General features: G+C 38.9%; 1 protein-coding gene across 2 annotated transcripts in view; it reads right to left on the minus strand.

The window, feature by feature from the left end:
* LOC133636269 (extracellular matrix protein 1-like) overlaps positions 1-14,173 on the minus strand; it is a 28,533-nt gene extending 14,360 nt beyond the window's left edge. Inside the window, exons 1-4 of one of the 2 annotated variants that reach the window (XM_062030110.1) lie at positions 13,710-14,172; positions 8,021-8,077; positions 1,186-1,248; positions 182-226 (exon numbers count right to left, since the gene is read on the minus strand). In XM_062030110.1, the coding sequence (XP_061886094.1) occupies positions 182-226; positions 1,186-1,248; positions 8,021-8,077; positions 13,710-13,779 (235 nt within the window). In that variant the 5' untranslated portion in view covers positions 13,780-14,172. Of the gene's footprint in view, positions 1-181; positions 227-1,185; positions 1,249-8,020; positions 8,078-13,709 lie in introns of both variants that reach the window. The other variant, XM_062030111.1, reaches the window with a different exon arrangement.
* Positions 14,174-17,989: the final 3,816 nt, after the last annotated feature.

Genomic DNA, 17,989 nt, shown 5'->3' on the forward strand with positions numbered 1-17,989 from the left:
TTTCCAAAAAATCTTAGCTTTGTGTTATAGGTGACCAAGCAAATTAGTGTAATACATCTTAATATTAAATTCAATTCATTTTTACAATATGCCTACGGCCAATAAAAAAGTCTGAAAATGATCCTCAGGCCTCACTTTGGACACCCCTGACATATAGCATAGATAGACAGTCCACCTCTACCTCTTGGTGTGTCCAACTTGTCTGGTTCCAGCTCTATGGCAAACTCTACAGCAGGAAAAAAAAAAAGTTTTAGACATACCACATCTGATATAAAAAGACAACTAAAATATTAAAGCTGCAAGCAGCGTTGGTCGGGCCCGCATATTTGGCAGGTGCTAGTTGCTGAAGGATGTCAATCTATGAAATGTAGGTCTAAGTGAGACCTACATAGAGGTTTTTGTTTCATGTCTCTAAGACGTTCCTACCGGAAGTTACAATAAGTTTTGCCTGTGTTTTCCTCCGAGGAGCAGTTTTGTCTGTGTTTTATTCCTAGGGGGCGCTAGAGCGCAATTTTGAGTTTTGGGGTTCGTTTTTTTTATTAGATCGCAATTTCCGCCAGTCCTGATGTGTGTAAAAAGTTTGGTGAGTTTTGAAGTATTTTAAGGGGGTCAAATTACAGCTCAAAGAGGCAAAAATGAGTGTTTTTAGTCATTTTTTGTCTTGAAGGGGAAATTGCCAACTTCCTGTTGATTTTTGCCCGAATAAATTAATTAATGAAAAGTAGGTCTAAGTGAGACCTACATAGAGGTTTTTGTTTCATGTCTGTACGACATTGGTACTGGGAGTTAGAGGCAGTTGTCTTCCTAGGGGGCGCTAGAGCGCAGTTTTGATTTTTGGGGTTAGGTTTTTTGACTAAAGAGTTTTGTTCGCTTTTTTTATGTCTGTGTCAAATTTGGTGAGTTTTGAAGCATGTTAAGGGGGGCAAAGTAGTGCGCAAAGCTGCGGAAAAATAATAATAATAATAATAATAATAAACCTTACAATAACAATAGGTCCTTTCGTCCCAATGCAAAAGGACTCCCGTTGGGATTCCTTTTACATGGGCCGTGCGGGCCCTAATAATAATAATAAAACTTACAATAACAATAGCTCCTTTCGTCCCAATGCAAAAGGACTCCTGTTGGGATTCCTTTTACATTGGCCGTGCGGGCCCTAATAAGCGAGAATGAAGGTAAAAACTGTACCCTTGATGAGATCAGACAGGTCTGCCTCTTGCTGCATCACAAATGAATCAGGTACCTGCATCTCTAGAAGACATATAGTGTTGGTATAATCACAGAGAGGGGTCCTCTTCTTATCACACTTAGTGCAAAAACATATTCAATTTGACGCTGTATCTGGATATAACCACAGAGTTACGCATTACAATAGAGCTCCGCAAGGCCTAGGGCAGGGGTCTCAAACATGAGGCCCGCGGGCCAATTGCGGCCCGCGAGACGTTATTGTGGGGCCCCCACCTTAATATGACAGTTTAATGTTAGTGCGGCCCACGAGTTTTAAATGAATGGCGCTTGACAGCATTGAGTGCGGAGCTGAAGGAATCTACCAATCATGGTGTGGTTTAAGCCGCGAGTTTTAAATGAATGGTGCTTGACAGCGTTGAGTGCGGAGCTGAAGGAATCTACCAATCATGGTGTGGTTTAAGGCTCTCAACAATATCGAAGGCATGCCGTGATGGCACTGCCTTTAGTTTCCTCTAGATACTATCACCGCATCTTCTTTTTCTCCATACTAACAGCGTGCCGTCCCATACACATGTTGCATGAAGCTTCTGCAGACACGCAGTAGTTATTGCAAGACATACTTGAGGAACAGCCATACATGTCACACTGAGGGTGGTCATATTTTATTTTATATATTTTTTAACACTGTTACAAATATGCGCCACACTGTGAACCCACACCAAACAAGAATGACAAACACATTTCGGGAGAACATCCACACCTAAACACAACATAAACACAACAGAACATATACCCAGAATCCTTTGCAGCCCTAACTCTTCCGGGCTACAAAAACACCTCCGCTACCCCCAACCCCGCCCACCTCAACCCCATCTCCCGAATTCGGAGGTCTCAAGGTTGGCAAGTATGCATTGATGTCACTTGCGTGATGCAAGCAGAGAAACATTTTGCCGCTTTTCCACGACACCTGCACACGCTCTTCTTCCCTCCCTGCCTCCCTCGCTCGCCCGCCTGCTCGCTCCCGCCCCCGTTGTAAACAGTCCGGGCGGGGAAGACTTCCAAAGCACTCCGCAGAAGGAGCGAGCGACAATACAAAAGTGTGGTGCACTGGACGTCAGTGATACTCTGACAGAGAGTCGCTGGGCGAATCAGACGTGTAACACGTTAGTGGTGATGTTAGCCCGTTCGGGGCTAATTGTGCTACCATGACTGTAAACTCCACGGCGAGCCCCCCCCTCCCGTTGGCTCCAGACAGAGACGATTTTTGATGCAATATTTCTTTGTTGAGCACAGGCGCACCCCGACGTGTCTTATTTAATTTAATTTCATTTTTATTTATCTCCTTCATTGATGTGCATCTTTGATTGATAGACAATTATACCTCAATTATTCAATTATACATTTACACACCAATGCCTGAGAAGGAGCAGGATGCAGAAAAATCTTATATTTTTCTGCCCCCTTCAACATAATACGTAGTATTACTTAAAGGCCCACTGAAATTATTTTTTTAAATTTAAACGGGAATAGCAGATCCATTCTATGTGTCATACTTGATCATTTCGCGATATTGCCATATTTTTGCTGAAAGGATTTAGTAGAGAAAATCGACGATAAAGTTTGCAACTTTTGCTCGCTGATAAAAAAAAAGCCTTGCCTGTACCGGAAGTAGCGTGACGTCACAGGAGCTAGTATTCCTCACAATTCCCCATTGTTTACAATGGAGCGAAAGAGATTCGGACCGAGAAAGTGATGATTACCCCATTAATTTGAGCGAGGATGAAAGATTCGTAGATGAGGAACGTTACAGTGAAGGACTTGAGAGGCAGTGATGGACGTATCTTTTTTCGCTCTGACCGTAACTTAGGTACAAGCTGGCTCATTGGATTCCACACTCTCCTTTTTTTATTGTGGATCACGGATTTGTATTTCAAACCACCTCGGATACTATATCCTCTTGAAAATGAGAGTCGAGAACGCGAAATGGACATTCAGTGCCTTTTATCTCCACGACAATACATCGGCGAAATGCTTTAGCTACGAGCTAACGTCATAGCATCGTCCTTTAACTGCATATAGAAACAAAAAAATAAACCCCTGACTGGAAGGATAGATAGAAAATCAACAATACTATTAAACCGTGGACATGTAAATACACGGTTAATGCTTTCCAGGCTGGCGAAGGTTAACAATGCTGTGCTAACGACGCCATTGAAGCTAACTTAGCAACGGGACCTCACAGAGCTATGCTAAAAACATTAGCTCTCCACCTACGCCAGCCAGCCCTCATCTACTCAACACCCGTGCTCACCTGCGTTCCAGCGATCGGCAGAAGGACGAAGGACTTCACCCGATGCGTTTGGCGGCCCGGAGACGTAGGAAGTCAAGGTGAGGTCGGCGGCTAGCGCGGCTAGCGCTCCAACAAAGTCCTCCTGGTTGTGTTGCTGTAGTCCGCTGCTAATACACCGATCCCACCTACAACTGTCTTCTTTGCAGCCTTCATTGTTCATTAAACAAATTGCAAAAGATGTCCAGAATACTGTGAAATTATGAAATTAAAACAGAGGTATTTGTATAGGATACCATAACTTCCGTTACTCTGACTTCGTCACGCGCATACGTCATCATACCGCGACGTTTCAGCCGGATATTTCCCGGGAAGTTTTAAATGTCACTTTATAAGTTAACCCGGCCGTATTGGCATGTATTGGCATAATGTTAAGATTTCATCATTGATATATAAACTATCAGACTGCGTGGTCGGTAGTAGTGAGTTTCAGTAGGCCTTTAATGATATCATATAAACCAACAATTACATCCAAATATAACGAAAACAAACAAAAAAACACAAGAAGTGCAAAACTTCATGATGTACAAACCGAACAAAAAAAACAAAAGAAGTAATATACACCTCACGGGATGATACAAAACAAATACAAAACCAGGCAAAAAATAAGTAAAATAATAAATATAAAGCAAAATGTAAACACTTATGGCTGTCCATATGATTTTATTGTTCTGTCTTTATATATTTTTTCAATTGGAATATATTTTTACAATCTTTTATCTCATTGTAAAGATAATTCCATAGTTTAAACCCCACCACTGATATGCACATTTGTTTTAAAGTTGTCCTTGAATACTGATGTTGGAAATGACCTTTTCTTCTATGCTCTTCATTCTCAGAAGTGATGACAAACATTTTTTAATGTTTTAATGTTAATAATGTCTGTAACTTTACTAGCTCCTGTAATTTCAATAAACCTGAATTAATAAATAATGTTAGTGTGTTCTAAGTAATCTACTTTATGAATAATCCTTACAGCTCTTTTCTGTAGTTGATACAGAGATACAATTTGAAACGTCATTATACAACTAGACATGCTGAAGAGTATGCAAAATACCAGGGAGATGAGAGAGTGAACCGGGTTGCAAATTTTAAAACCAGTCTACTGATGCAACAAGATTTCGTCAAGAAAGCAAGCGAAAAGAGTGATGCAGCAGTCAAAGCTAGCTGCATGGTGAGTGATATGGTTGCTAGGTTGCTAAAGCCATTCAAAGAAGGTGAATTCATTAAAAAGTGCATGTTAGATTTTTTTTAAGAAATCTTTTCTTGCGGCCCAGCCTCACCCAGTTTCTGCATCCAGTGGCCCCCAGGTAAATTGAGTTTGAGACCCCTGGCCTAGGGTATAGTCCTGTCGGCCTAAAAAACGCTGCTCTTCAGAGAAATTACCGATCCTGTGGAAATAAGTGGCAATTTAAACCACTTATTTGGGTTTGGGAATTTTAGCAGATCACCTGACACTTCATGGAAGCAAAATAATTTTGGTACAAGTCCTGATAAAATAGTCAGAAATCGACCCCTCTGAAAAGCAGCGGCTTAAAAATAAGGGTTTTAGTTTTTTAGTTTAGTTTTAAATATTTTTACATCCATTACCAAATAAAATACCAAGCCGCGGACGTGGTAGTACTGGGCCGCAAATAAATTACATCTATTTTATTCTTCGTCTCGCAGGTATCTTATTTTGAAAGATTCCCCACTTCCGCCCAAGCGTCATACCATCGCACTTGATGGAGCCACGCACACATGGACGTAATTTGGGAGTGCCTCAGCGGTACATGTCCCCTGCACTATTTCAAAGAGCAGTTTTTGTCGCACACACTTTTTAACGTCCAAAACTAAAGTTGCGCTATTAAATACAGACAAGTCAAACACTAGCACCAGGCGGAAAACAGCTGCTTTGATGGGGCAATCTTCTTGCCAACGGGACAATAATTGACAGCATGCAGCAGCTGCCCAATTATTCTCCATTTAGCCTCCGCACAGCAATATAAATCATGATTAAGTAAGACAAAAAATTTAAACAAGGAGTTTAGTGCTCCACTCAAAAAGGTAGTTATGTTGTTGATTAAGATTTGTGCTATAAGAACACAAACTGCAGCTGATGTGTTTCCTAATCCTATTAGTGCAATGTCTTAAATATCAGTCTTTTGTTCCAGTGGTTTAATTACCAACGAGTGGGTAAGCCAAGTAATTCATAATGAATCTTCAAAAAAACTCAAGTAAAATATTTTTTTATCCTGTTAGTTTTGTTTTCAGTACAAAAAATGTATTATTGAAATATTTGTTTCATATTACTCCGAAAGATACAACAAATCCCTTCAAGTCATGCCCTTTGTATGAAAGCCAGTTGAGTCCCCACAACTTCTAAATTCCATCCCTGATCCTCCAGCATTGCACATGGTTACATAATAGCAAAATGCGCAAGAAAGCGAGTGAATACAGGATGTATTGACATGTTTCATACATTAGCAGGGATTATGGAGGAGATGGTAAGTGATCATCTGTCTCAGCTTTCAAAAAAGTTTGCACGTTACTTCACAAAAAAACCCCATAAGATTTGTATCCTATATCCATTTGTAAACAAGGCAGGTGAATCAACTTCGATACTGCAAGAAGAAAATGTGGTAAATAATTCTGGCCTCAAAATTATGTTTGAGCCAACTTCTAATCTCCTTGAATTCTTGGTTGAAGTCAGGACAGAATATCCTGACATTGCTGCAAAATCACTGAAAGCTCTGACTCCTTTTGCACCATCTTATCTTTGTGAAGCTGGATTTTCTGCTATGACAACTAAAACACCGGAATAAACTGGACATAAGGAACACACTTTAAGTGTCAACCATCACCCACAGATAGTACAGTACAATTGTTAGGGAAACAAGGACAGGGATCCAACTGATTTTAAATGAATGATTGTTTATTTTTGCTGTAGTTTTACTGTAGTATAGTAATTGGCATGATACAGAAACTGTCACACACACACACACACACACACACACACACACACACACACACACACACACACACACACACACACACACACACACACACACACACACACACACACACACACACACACACACACACACACACACACACACACACACACACACACACACACACACACACACACACACACACACACACACACACACACACACACACACAAGGCTGCCAGAGGTATGCAAGCTGTCCTTGGGCTTAAAAAGGTTGTTTAACTTGACACAAGAGGGATCATGGAAGCAATCTAAAAAAAATATTTTGGGGCAAGTCCTGACATAACAGTCACAAACCAACCCCTCTAAAAAGTAGCCTCTTAGTCTATTTTTGCATCACATGGGAACCTAATGAGTTTTACTTGAACATCTGAACTCAAAAAGGAACATCAAACATAAGGATGTAAATCATTAAGATTTTATGGATATCAATATAGGTATTCATCTGTACTCTTATTGGCACTTAGGAGTTAGTAAAGCTGTGAACAAAAATTCATTTTTTATTACCATTTTTATTAGCACAAGAGGTTGTACACCACCATCATGTAACATCACACAGCAGGGAAGTCTTTCATCAACACCTGCTTTTTAAGTCTTAACACAAGTCAACTATGTCTGCAGTGCAAGGAGCAATGTGGTTGTTATGTCATCATCTTATAAATAAGACTCAGATCCATCACTGTGTTTCTATTTATTACAATTACACTCAGCTGGAACTAATAATTGTGTGTGGTATTCATGTGCAGAGCACATACCTTTCATAAGATATTTTAAATATATCATATAAATCAATACAATTAATGAGCATGTTGGGTGGGTGTGCATTTTATTATAATAGAAATTGTAATTTGTATTCATGTTGCACACGGACGTATTTAAATGACGGACCGGAGGCCATATTGAGTATTAACAGCGACTGATGTACTGTATGTGTTCGTGTAGTGTGTACTATATAAATTAAAAGAACCAGTGGAACCAGAAAATACCGGTACTCGGTATACATCCCTAATAAAACAAAAAATGCAATTTAAGAACAGAAATGGCACAAAAAGGCCAACTATTGAACCCTTTGGAAGGTGGTGTTTTGACCCTTCACCAGTTTGAATGGTCCAAAAAGGGGAAGAGTGCATCTTTATGCTATCATCCATAAACCAGGAATTAGCTTGCTATCATACACATAGAAATACAAACAAAATTTGCCAGTCAAACACCCACACTATTTCAGAGAAACTATTGCAGTTTGAATCATGATGAAAATGTTGCTTCTATTTTAAAATAAAAAATGGTATGGTCCAGTAAACAACAAATTAAGTTATCTCCGCTGATGATCTGGGCTTGTTTATGTTAAATTACTGTTAACATTTAAGGGTTTAAGTACTTATCTCCTTTTTGGGCTTGTCTTTTTCATTTCAGCTTGCCAAAAAAACCATGCGTTCCCTAATTGTTACTGGCAAAGATTCAGCGCTTGGATGTGAAAACACTTACAGGGACTTACCTTGCATGATGGCGTCAAGGTCAAAGGTGACCTCACGTTGCTCCATGTCGTGCTCATCTGGAAGGTTGGAGACACAGAGAGAGAGAGCAGAAAGTCAGACAGTTATGCAACAGCAATGTTTTGTTTTGTAGTCAAAATAAGACAGCCAGACAGGAAGGAAGTACTTGTTTTGGACATAACAAGTGTCATGGAGATTAGAAGTTGTGGTTCACAATGTTAAACAATCAGAAAATATGCTGCATTCTTGTTACATTAGGACAGTCCTTCTCAAATAGTGGCACGGTGCGATGCTCGGGCTTGTGACCTTGGGGAACATGCTTTTTTTTGCCGTACTACAAACTTGTAGAATATGACAAATCATATAGCGCTTGGCTTCACTGTGACTATGTTGGGTGAAAAATAAAGAATGGTGTGTTGTTTTCTTTAATGTTAATAATAGGATACAATGTTATGCAGAGGTGTACTTATAACAATTTTATTGTGGTGGTGGTAATATTTCATTATTATGGAGTATATTGTGAATACATTGATAACAGGAAGTAAACAAAAGTGTTAGCAATTGCTGTGTAATGGAAAAGGGTTCAGATTAAATAAACTCTGCCTCTTCCTACTCTTTTTCGAACATATTGAAAAGAGAAACTGGAAATTGTGATGCATCAAGTTGTACTGTAAATGTATGCATGTTCGAAATAAACTCAAACAATAAACACCATAAAATAAAGTTACATATACCTGTACTGGCTGACAAAAATCTCACGGTACGATGTTATCATGCTAATAAGGTCATGGTACGATATTATTATGATATACCCCCCCCCCCAATATTTAAGAGAAACAGGAATATTTGGGATAAGCACACTTACTGTAATTTACCACAAACATAATGATAAAATGTTGTAATCATATTTATTACTACAAACAAGTATTTTTAAGTGCAAAGAATTGTCCGGGAACATCCACTGTCTCTCTCAACTTTTACTTTCTGAGAAGCAGTCTTCTCTACAGTGGATATTTTTTCGATCAGTTTGGAAAATGCAGTTTCTCAGAAAAGTCAACTCACATTTGAACTTTTAGTAATGCAAATGCCTCACAAATTAACGTTTAGTTTTGCTGCCGTCATCTTTTCCGGGTGATGGTAACTTACAGTATCAGGTAGTTTTGGTGAGCAGCAGGCGCTTTCCCTTGGCACGGTGCGCCTTCACCGAGTCAGTTTTGGCTTGGATCAGTCAAGGCGAACGTGGCGCGATTTTTTACCTCCGCCATAACTGTTACTGTATGTTTTCGCCAGGGTTGGTTTGTCTGATTGTTAGCAACTTAACTCAAAACGTTATTTTGAAAAAAAGTAATTCCTCTTATCGACTACGAAGTAGAACACACTTCACTTCCTGCTTCCTCTCTCTCCCCTTCACGTCGCTCCAAGCCTCCACAATGTAGTCCATATGCTGGGAGTTGTAGTTTATTTTCAGACCAGCCAAAGCAAAATTGTAAAAATGTGTGTTTCTACATTTGTTTGTTTGTTCAATTTTATTTTATCTCACATATTTGTTAAGTTTGTAGTTATGTTACCTTTAATTTGGCTATTATGGTGTAATTTTAACCATTGTTTTGATTATATTATAATTGTAATATTTGAATGAAGATGAATGAATGTGTTGTTGCAGTTGGGGATGTCACCAATGTGGCGGTTTGAGGAAACACTTGGTTGCTTTTCCAAACATGTTTTTAGTGGTGAACCGTAAACATGAGAATGCTGAAGAGGAAGTGCTTGAGGTTTAATGGCTTTGTAAATATACCAAGACAAAGTCTAAGTTCTTTGTGTTCTTCAAGGTGTTTTGAAACTGTACCAAATTTTTCCTTCAGAATTTTCAACTACAAACGTAACTTGAAGTGTTTTGCCAAGAGGATTATTTGTAATATGTACATTTTCAGACTGTGCTTGTTTTATTTTTGGCTGAAGTAAAACAAAAACATTTTTTGAAGATGTCTTTATTTTTAAATTATTATGCCATGATTTTATCAGTCCGGCCCGCGTGGGAATAGATTTTCCTCCATGGGGCCCCTGAGCTAAAATGAGTTTGACACCCCTGAGCTACACTGTAAACAATAATCTTGACACTCTTTAATAATAGTTCATTGGGTGGATCAATTAAGATATCAACATCACAGATACCAGCGGTAGTATCAGTGTCCGTTCGATAGTAGCATGATGAAAATAACTTTCAGTTCTCTTCTATGTTTATCTTCGCAAATATCCATGTTTTTTGTTGTGTTTTTCATATTGTTACATTGTTGATATTGTTATATTTATGTTGGTGCTGTAGAATTTTTTTAAAACAAATTATGTGATTACACACAATTCATGATTAATCACAATTATTTACTTCCATATTTTGACACAAATGCGATTAAACTGGCCAATGTCATACATGAATATAAAAAAAAAATGTTTTCATTAAATGTACGACATTTATTCGCTTAACACTTGGTAACATTATTATCTAAAGTCCCATCGGGGTGCATTTTGAAGTGCAATTTTTCACCGAGCACACTAGTCAGAGGCTTTGTTCAGACTGCAGGTCAATTCTGATTTTTTCGGCCACATGTGACATGTATCGGAATTTTTCATGTCAACGTGAACAGTGCAATTCTGAATTTTTCAAATCTGACCCAAGCCTCTTTTGTATGTGGATATAAATCGGATATGTCTGCGATGTGTGAACAATCGAGTCGCGTTCATCCGACAAACACATCATCAAAAAGTGGCAAGTGTCATAATTTTTCACCGAAATAGACAGTTGCAAAATAAATAGTCTACAATTGAGCAGAAATCAAGCGAAACTAATCTTTTAGGGACTCACTTCAATGTCCCACACCCCAGTCTTCGACTGCTTGCCCACATTCTCTTCGGAGCAGATGTTGAAATGCCCCATAAACTGTGAGAGCCATAATGCTTGCCCTCTTCCTTTTTAATCTTCTACGTGCAATCATTCCGTTCAGAAAATGTTGACTTTGATTGCACAAAGTCCTTAAAATTGCCACAAATATGCCAGGACTGACACCTACTAGAATTGGAGCCATGTTTACTTCCGTAAACACTGCAGAACGTGTGACGTCATGACGCCATGCATAGGCGCCGATCCTGTGGGTGCTTTGGGGCCCGAGCACCCACGGACAATGCCGAGCACCCACATGGGATTGATGGCAACTTTCAATCTTTAATTTTTGAAAAATCAATCTTGTTGTAGTTAGTTTTGTGGCGAGTTTGGTCCGTTTTACAAAATAATAAAGCCACAAATCATATGGGATATTAACTTCGCTGAACGTCTATTTTTTCTTTTTAATACACACATCTAGCACCCAATGGCAGAAATGTAGATCGGCGCCAATGACGTCATGCCTACATGCGGGTGAGATTAGACATCACTTTTTTTGTGTAATGTGAGCAACTACAGAATTGTACAACGGACCCCGCAGTGTAAACATAGTCTTCTTTTAAAGGAGCATATCCAGTCAAAATAAACTGGGTGAAAAATCTGCGTTGATAGAAGATTAATGCAAGATTTTTGAGTTAATTTTACAGCCCCAATGTATATTTATCAAGATCAAGCTTTATGTGTTCTATTTATTTCTTCTATTTCTACATTGTGTTGTGTGCCAATAAAAACGAACCGCTGGCTAGAAATAGCCCCCGTGCCGCACTTTAGATACAGCTGTCTTACTTATATTCAAGCTGGTTAATTTTAAATTTATGTCGGCCATATTTAGCTTAAAATAACCCACACGTTTGTGTTTTAGTTAATTTAGGCTGACCATACGTCCTCTTTTGCGGGGGTGTCCGGGCAGGGTTTCTTAAATGCCTCAAATGTCCGGCATTTTTAGTTAGGGTTGCGTGTATTTTCAATGTACGTCCAGGGTTAAGTTAAGAAGGGGTTAAACAAAACAAGCTGTGAAGTTGTGCGCATGCAGAAACATTCGTGAGGGAGGGGCAGAGACACAGAGCGAGAGAGCTAGTGAGTGGAAAGACAGACATGAAAACAAGAAATGCCGAAAAGTAAATGCAACTTCACGGATGATTTGCGGAAAAAGTATTTGTGTTTTCGTCCAGGCCGTGACACATGGGAAGCAGAATGCACTGTGTGCAAAGCAGGAACGTATGTATCTGTGGCAAATAAAGGGGCCAAAGATCTACAAGCCCATATCGACACTACAAAGCACAGAACAGATGTGCAGGGCGAGAGCTCGTCTGCTGTTTTTTGTTTAAATGTAATTAACTTCTTTTGAGGCATTATTTATGTTTAGATTAAATACAAGAGGTTATTTTGAATATTTCTACCTCTGCACTTTTTTTCCAAAACTGTGAATGTTACAGAATATAAGTGTGACTTATTTTGTTATACTGTCAAGCAGTGTTGGCGTTAACACACTTTGTGTCTTTTTAACGCATTGAAATCAGAAAGGACGCAGATTTTTTTTATTTTACCATTTGCAGCCCACAGCTAATGTTTTAAAGGCCCACGGCACATTCTAAAAATACTATTAAAATAAACAAAAACATAACAAAAGTGAAATACAAAAGCTTACAGGTGAAATGTAATTTAGAAACAGTTGCAATGTTGACTAATAAAACAAAAATGTTTTTTTTCTTTCAAACTGTCATTGCTCAAAACATAATAATAATAATCAAAATCAATGTTATTATGAATTATTGACCTATCAAAGGTTCCGATTACTTCACATCAAATATTCCACTAAGAAAAATATTTTTGCATATTTTGTGTGTTTGCCATAAAACACATAGTTTTGTTTGACAAAAAAGGGCAGAAAACAAGCAAACAAAAAACACAACATAAAACAACTAAAACATTTTGAAATGAGGAATAGATGTGAAGTTGATGTAGACTCCAGAGATTTAAGCGTTAAATATAAAATGTATGTATGCCCTGGCACACCATTATCATCATTTCATGACCGAAGCAAAACACTTTTTACACTTTTATACTGAAATAAATACACCTACAACTTATTCAATAAAAACATAGAAAAAACCAGCAGCAGTGGTAAAGTTTAGATCCATGAATGAAATAAGAAAGTGAATGAATGTTTATAACTGAATACATTTACATATGTATACACATTTGTTTTCTTTTGTATTATTTTTTAAAATGAATTAAGTAACGTTTATGAAAACCTTTTTCCAAAACACAATACAGAATGTGAGATATAACCGGATAATGCATACATTTGTCATTTATTTTCAAAACACTTACAAAAAAGTGGTACCCCAAAAATTTTCTGTGGCACCCCATTTTTATGACTTGATGGGGTCCCTGGGACCCCATTTTGAAAATTCCTAGCGCCAACACTGCTGTCAACAGAGGAGAAAAAATGCTTTATTTAAATAAATATATTATTTATGAAGCAAGTTCGAGTATCATTGGCAAATGTTCACCTAGTCCCGGCCTTGGCACGCATATATGTGTCCTCTTTTTGGGATTTCAGAATATGGTCAGCCTAGTTAATTAATGATTTAAAAAAAAGAAGAGCGGAGTTGTCATTTAACAAAAGTTGAATATTTATTTCAAGAAGACGTTGAAGTGAAAGTGTCCATTGGCTAACCAAAATGGAGGCTGGTCATGAGCCAGAAAGCAAACACACAACTTGCTAGCCAAACAAACAAACACAAACTTACCCTTGGCCGCCGAAACGAGCAGAATCATGAGAGACACAACAACGGGGGCCAGAAGCCAAGAGGAGCCCATTATTGCCAGAACAAAATGTTTGCCCTGAAGGCTTGGAGTCAGTCAGCGGTAACCAGTCGGAGCAACAAGCCGACCTCGAAGGATTACTGAGTGGATTAAGCACTCGCGAGCCTGCTTGTGTGGGAAAAAAGTTTCAACAAACGCTGCGGTGTCTCCTCTCTTCTGAGCAGGAACGGCACCGGACTGACCGTTTTATTGACGCTTCTTGAGTCCTGCCGTGGCGAGACGAGGCGAGAGAGAGAGAGAGGGAAGGGAGGGAACAAGTTTTTGGACATGACTCATAACTGACTTGTCCGATGTTATCTACATGGACGACAACACACGATGGACACTTTCTGCTCGCACACTCCTCAAAAGAGACGAGACCTTCATGAAGGAGTCGTTCGGATTACTGAATCGGACTCACGACTCACTACCTAAATTAAAGAAGGAAAAGCAGTTAACGCAGGGTACCCCAATATATATATATCAGTGGCGTGCAGTCAGTAGAGGCAGGGGAGGCGGGGCCTCACCTGCCATCATGGAAAGAAAAAAAATGTAAAAAGAAAAAAAAAAAAAAAAAAATAGTTATATGTATCTAGTGATACATATAACTACATAACATACATACATACATATAGTTATTTTCCATTTAACTTCACCAGTTTTAGATTATTTTTATTTTTATTTTCACATTTGCCGTTCAAATACTGAGAAGAGACGGTGCTGTGATCAGCAGCCAGTTGTGGCACGTCACTCAGTTGTGCCTCCACATGGATTGTGCCAATGACTCAGCTAACTGCTGGCCTGCTGTGCAGTGAGACCGTATTGCTATATGAATTATATTATACATTTCCATAGTTTAGTTAGCTGAGGTATATAATGTACAGTGTATTTTGTCAACAACTGTATGTGTGTAACGTATTTTTTGTGCTGAGCATTCATAAAACTGCTGCAAAAGACGTCCTGGCTGAGGCTCGCAGTAATCCGGCCTCCTGGTGGTAGAGGGCGGTAGTGATCCCAGAGATCATTCCTCGGCCGCAGAAAGAAAAAAAAAGTTAGCAATAAGTGCGGCGATTGTTTATTTCCTCTCGCCTGAACTTTTATTAAAAACATGGAGGATTACATATGTAAAATAAAACAGTTGTTCTAAACTGGACTTTCAATCGAAGCAGGAGGTAATAATTAAAGGTAGACCAACGCCGGAGCTAAAAGGTTTGCTTTTGACTTCGGGACAGAAGATACGTTCTTTTCAAACGGCGTGGTACACACGCAAAGGCTGGCTGTGTGGATGTCCAGCAAGAAAGGTAAGACCATAATAATGTTTTTTTTTTATTAAATGTGCTCTTTTGTGTGCTACAGTTTGTATGTGTAAAGAATGCTGGTATGAGCTTTTAAACATAACCCGTTAACTGCTGCCAATCACATGGTGAATAAGATACTCTTTAGCAGGGTGCGGCCCGGGGGCCATTTGCGGCCCGCTGCTAATTGTTTACCGGCCCGCCACACATTCTGGAAATACTATTGTAAAAATAAAAAAGAACATTAAAAAAAGTGGAATGAGGCGAAATCTAACGAAAAAAGTTGTAATGTTGACACAAAGCTGCCATGCAGGCTGTTTTTTTTCTTTTGTCTTTCTTCATTTGTCTTTTTTTTGCCATTGCTCAAAAAAAAAATATAATGACAAAAAAATCCATGTTATAATGAATTATGTTCAGGGCTCCAATTACTTCAAATATTTCACTTTAAAATGTTTTATGTGGTAAATATTGCATATATTGTGTAGTAGCCATATAAAAACATCAAAGTTTTCTTTGACAAAAGCGCATAAAACAAACAAAATAATAGTTCCAGCATAAAATGGACAGATATATCTGAAGTTGATCTCGTAACTTAAGTGTTGAAAGTAAAAGAAAAACCTAATAAAAATGTATCACTTTATGAGTGGGGCAGATTTACTGTAAGCGTTAAATAATTAAAAAATAATAATAATCTGACTTATTTTTTACATTTTAATGACTGAGACCCTTTATGGTCCCCGGGACCCCTAAAGGTAAAATAAATAAAAAATGCATATATTTTGTTATGGTTTGAAAATGAAAAATATCAAAATGGCCACCACATGCTTTAATTTTTCCGTGTGCGGCCCTCAGTGAAAAGTTTGGACACCCCTGCTCTTTAGGGTTCATATGTTTGTAAATCTGACTGTGATGAAGTCAGTGCCTCACCAGCCATGGACCTCACCGCACGTCACTGATAATATATATATATATATATATATATGAGTTTGAGTTTATTTCGAACATGCATGTTATGTCAGATGAAACAAAAATTTAGCTGTTTGGCCACAATACCCAGCAATATGTCATGGCTGTCTTGAGTTTCCAATAATTTCTACAACTCTTATTTTTTTGTGATAGAGTGATTGGAGCACATACTTGTTGGTCACAAAAAACATTCATGAAGTTTGGTTCTTTTATGAATTTATTATGGGTCTACTATGTGACCAAATCTACTGGGTCAAAAGTATACATACAGCAATGTTAAAGGCCTACTGAAATGATTTTTTTAAATTTAAACGGGGATAGCAGATCCATTCTATGTGTCATACTTGATCATTTCGCGATATTGCCATATTTTTGCTGAAAGGATTTAGTAGAGAACATCGACGATAAAGTTTGCAACTTTTGATCGCTGATTAAAAAAAGCCTTGCCTGTACCGGAAGTAGCGGGACGTCACAGGCTGAAGGGCTCCTCACATTTCCCCATTGTTTACAATGCAGCGAGAGCGATTTGGACCGAGAAAGCGACGATTACCCCATTAATTTGAGCGAGGATGAAAGATTCGTGGATGAGGAACGTGAGAGTGAAGGACTAGAGTGCAGTGCAGGACGTATCTTTTTTCGCTCTGACCGTAACTTAGGTACAAGGGTTCATTGGATTCCACACTTTCTCCTTTTTCTATTGTGGATCACAGATTTGTATTTTAAACCACCTCGGATACTATATCCTCTTGAAAATGAGAGTCGAGAACGCGAAATGGACAATCACAGTGACTTTTATCTCCACGACAATACATCGGCGAAGCTCTTTAGCTACAGAGCTAACGTGATAGCATCGTGCTTAAATGCAGATAGAAACAAAATAAATAAACCCCTGACTGGAAGGATAGACAGAAAATCAACAATACTTTTAAACCATGGACATGTAACTACATGGTTAATGCTTTCCAGCCTGTCGAAGCTTAACAATGCTGTTGCTAACGACGCCATTAAAGCTAACTTAGCTACGGGACCTCGACAGAGCTATGCTAAAAACATTAGCTATCCACCTACGCCAGCCAGCCCTCATCTGCTCATCAACACCCGTGCTCACCTGCGTTTCAGCGATCGACGGAGCGACGAAGGACTTCACCCGATCATAGATGCGGTCGGCGGCCCGGAGACAGAGGAAGTCAAGGTGAGGTCGGCGGCTAGCGCGTCTGCTATCCATCTCAAAGTCCTCCTGGTTGTGTTGCTGTAGTCCGCCGCTAATACACCGATCCCACCTACAGCTTTCTTCTTTGCAGTCTTCATTGTTCATTAAACAAATTGCAAAAGATTCACCAACACAGATGTCCAGAATACTGTGGAATTATGTGGTGAAAACAGAGCTTTTTGTATTGGATCCAATGGGGTCCGAATACTTCCGTTCACTCCGTGACGTCACGCGCAAACGTCATCATACCGAGACGTTTTCAACCAGAAGTTTCGCGGGAAATTTAAAATTGCACTTTATAAGTTAACCCGGTCGTATTGGCATGTGTTGCAATGTTAAGATTTCATCATTGATATATAAACTATCAGACTGCGTGGTCAGTAGTAGTGGGTTTCAGTAGGCCTTTAATATTTGGTTACATGTCCCTTGGCTAGTTTCACTGCAATAAAGCGCTTTTGGTAGCCATCCAAAGGCTTCTGGCAAGCTTCTGGTTGAATTTTTGACCACTCCTCTTGACAAAATTGGTGCAGTTCAGCTACATTTGTTGGTTTTCTGACATGGACTTGATTCTTCAGCATTGTCCACAGAACTTTCCTCCAGAAGGTTTTATCTTTGTCCATGTGATGTCAGATGACACACAAATTGAGCTGTTTGGACACAATACCCAGCAATATGTTTGGAGGAGAAAAAGTGAGGCCTTTAATCCCAGGAACACCATCCCTACTGTTAAGCATGGATTTCGGTAGTGGTAGTA

This window comes from Entelurus aequoreus, linkage group LG20, assembly GCF_033978785.1.
Source record: "Entelurus aequoreus isolate RoL-2023_Sb linkage group LG20, RoL_Eaeq_v1.1, whole genome shotgun sequence".
NCBI lineage: Eukaryota > Metazoa > Chordata > Actinopteri > Syngnathiformes > Syngnathidae > Entelurus > Entelurus aequoreus.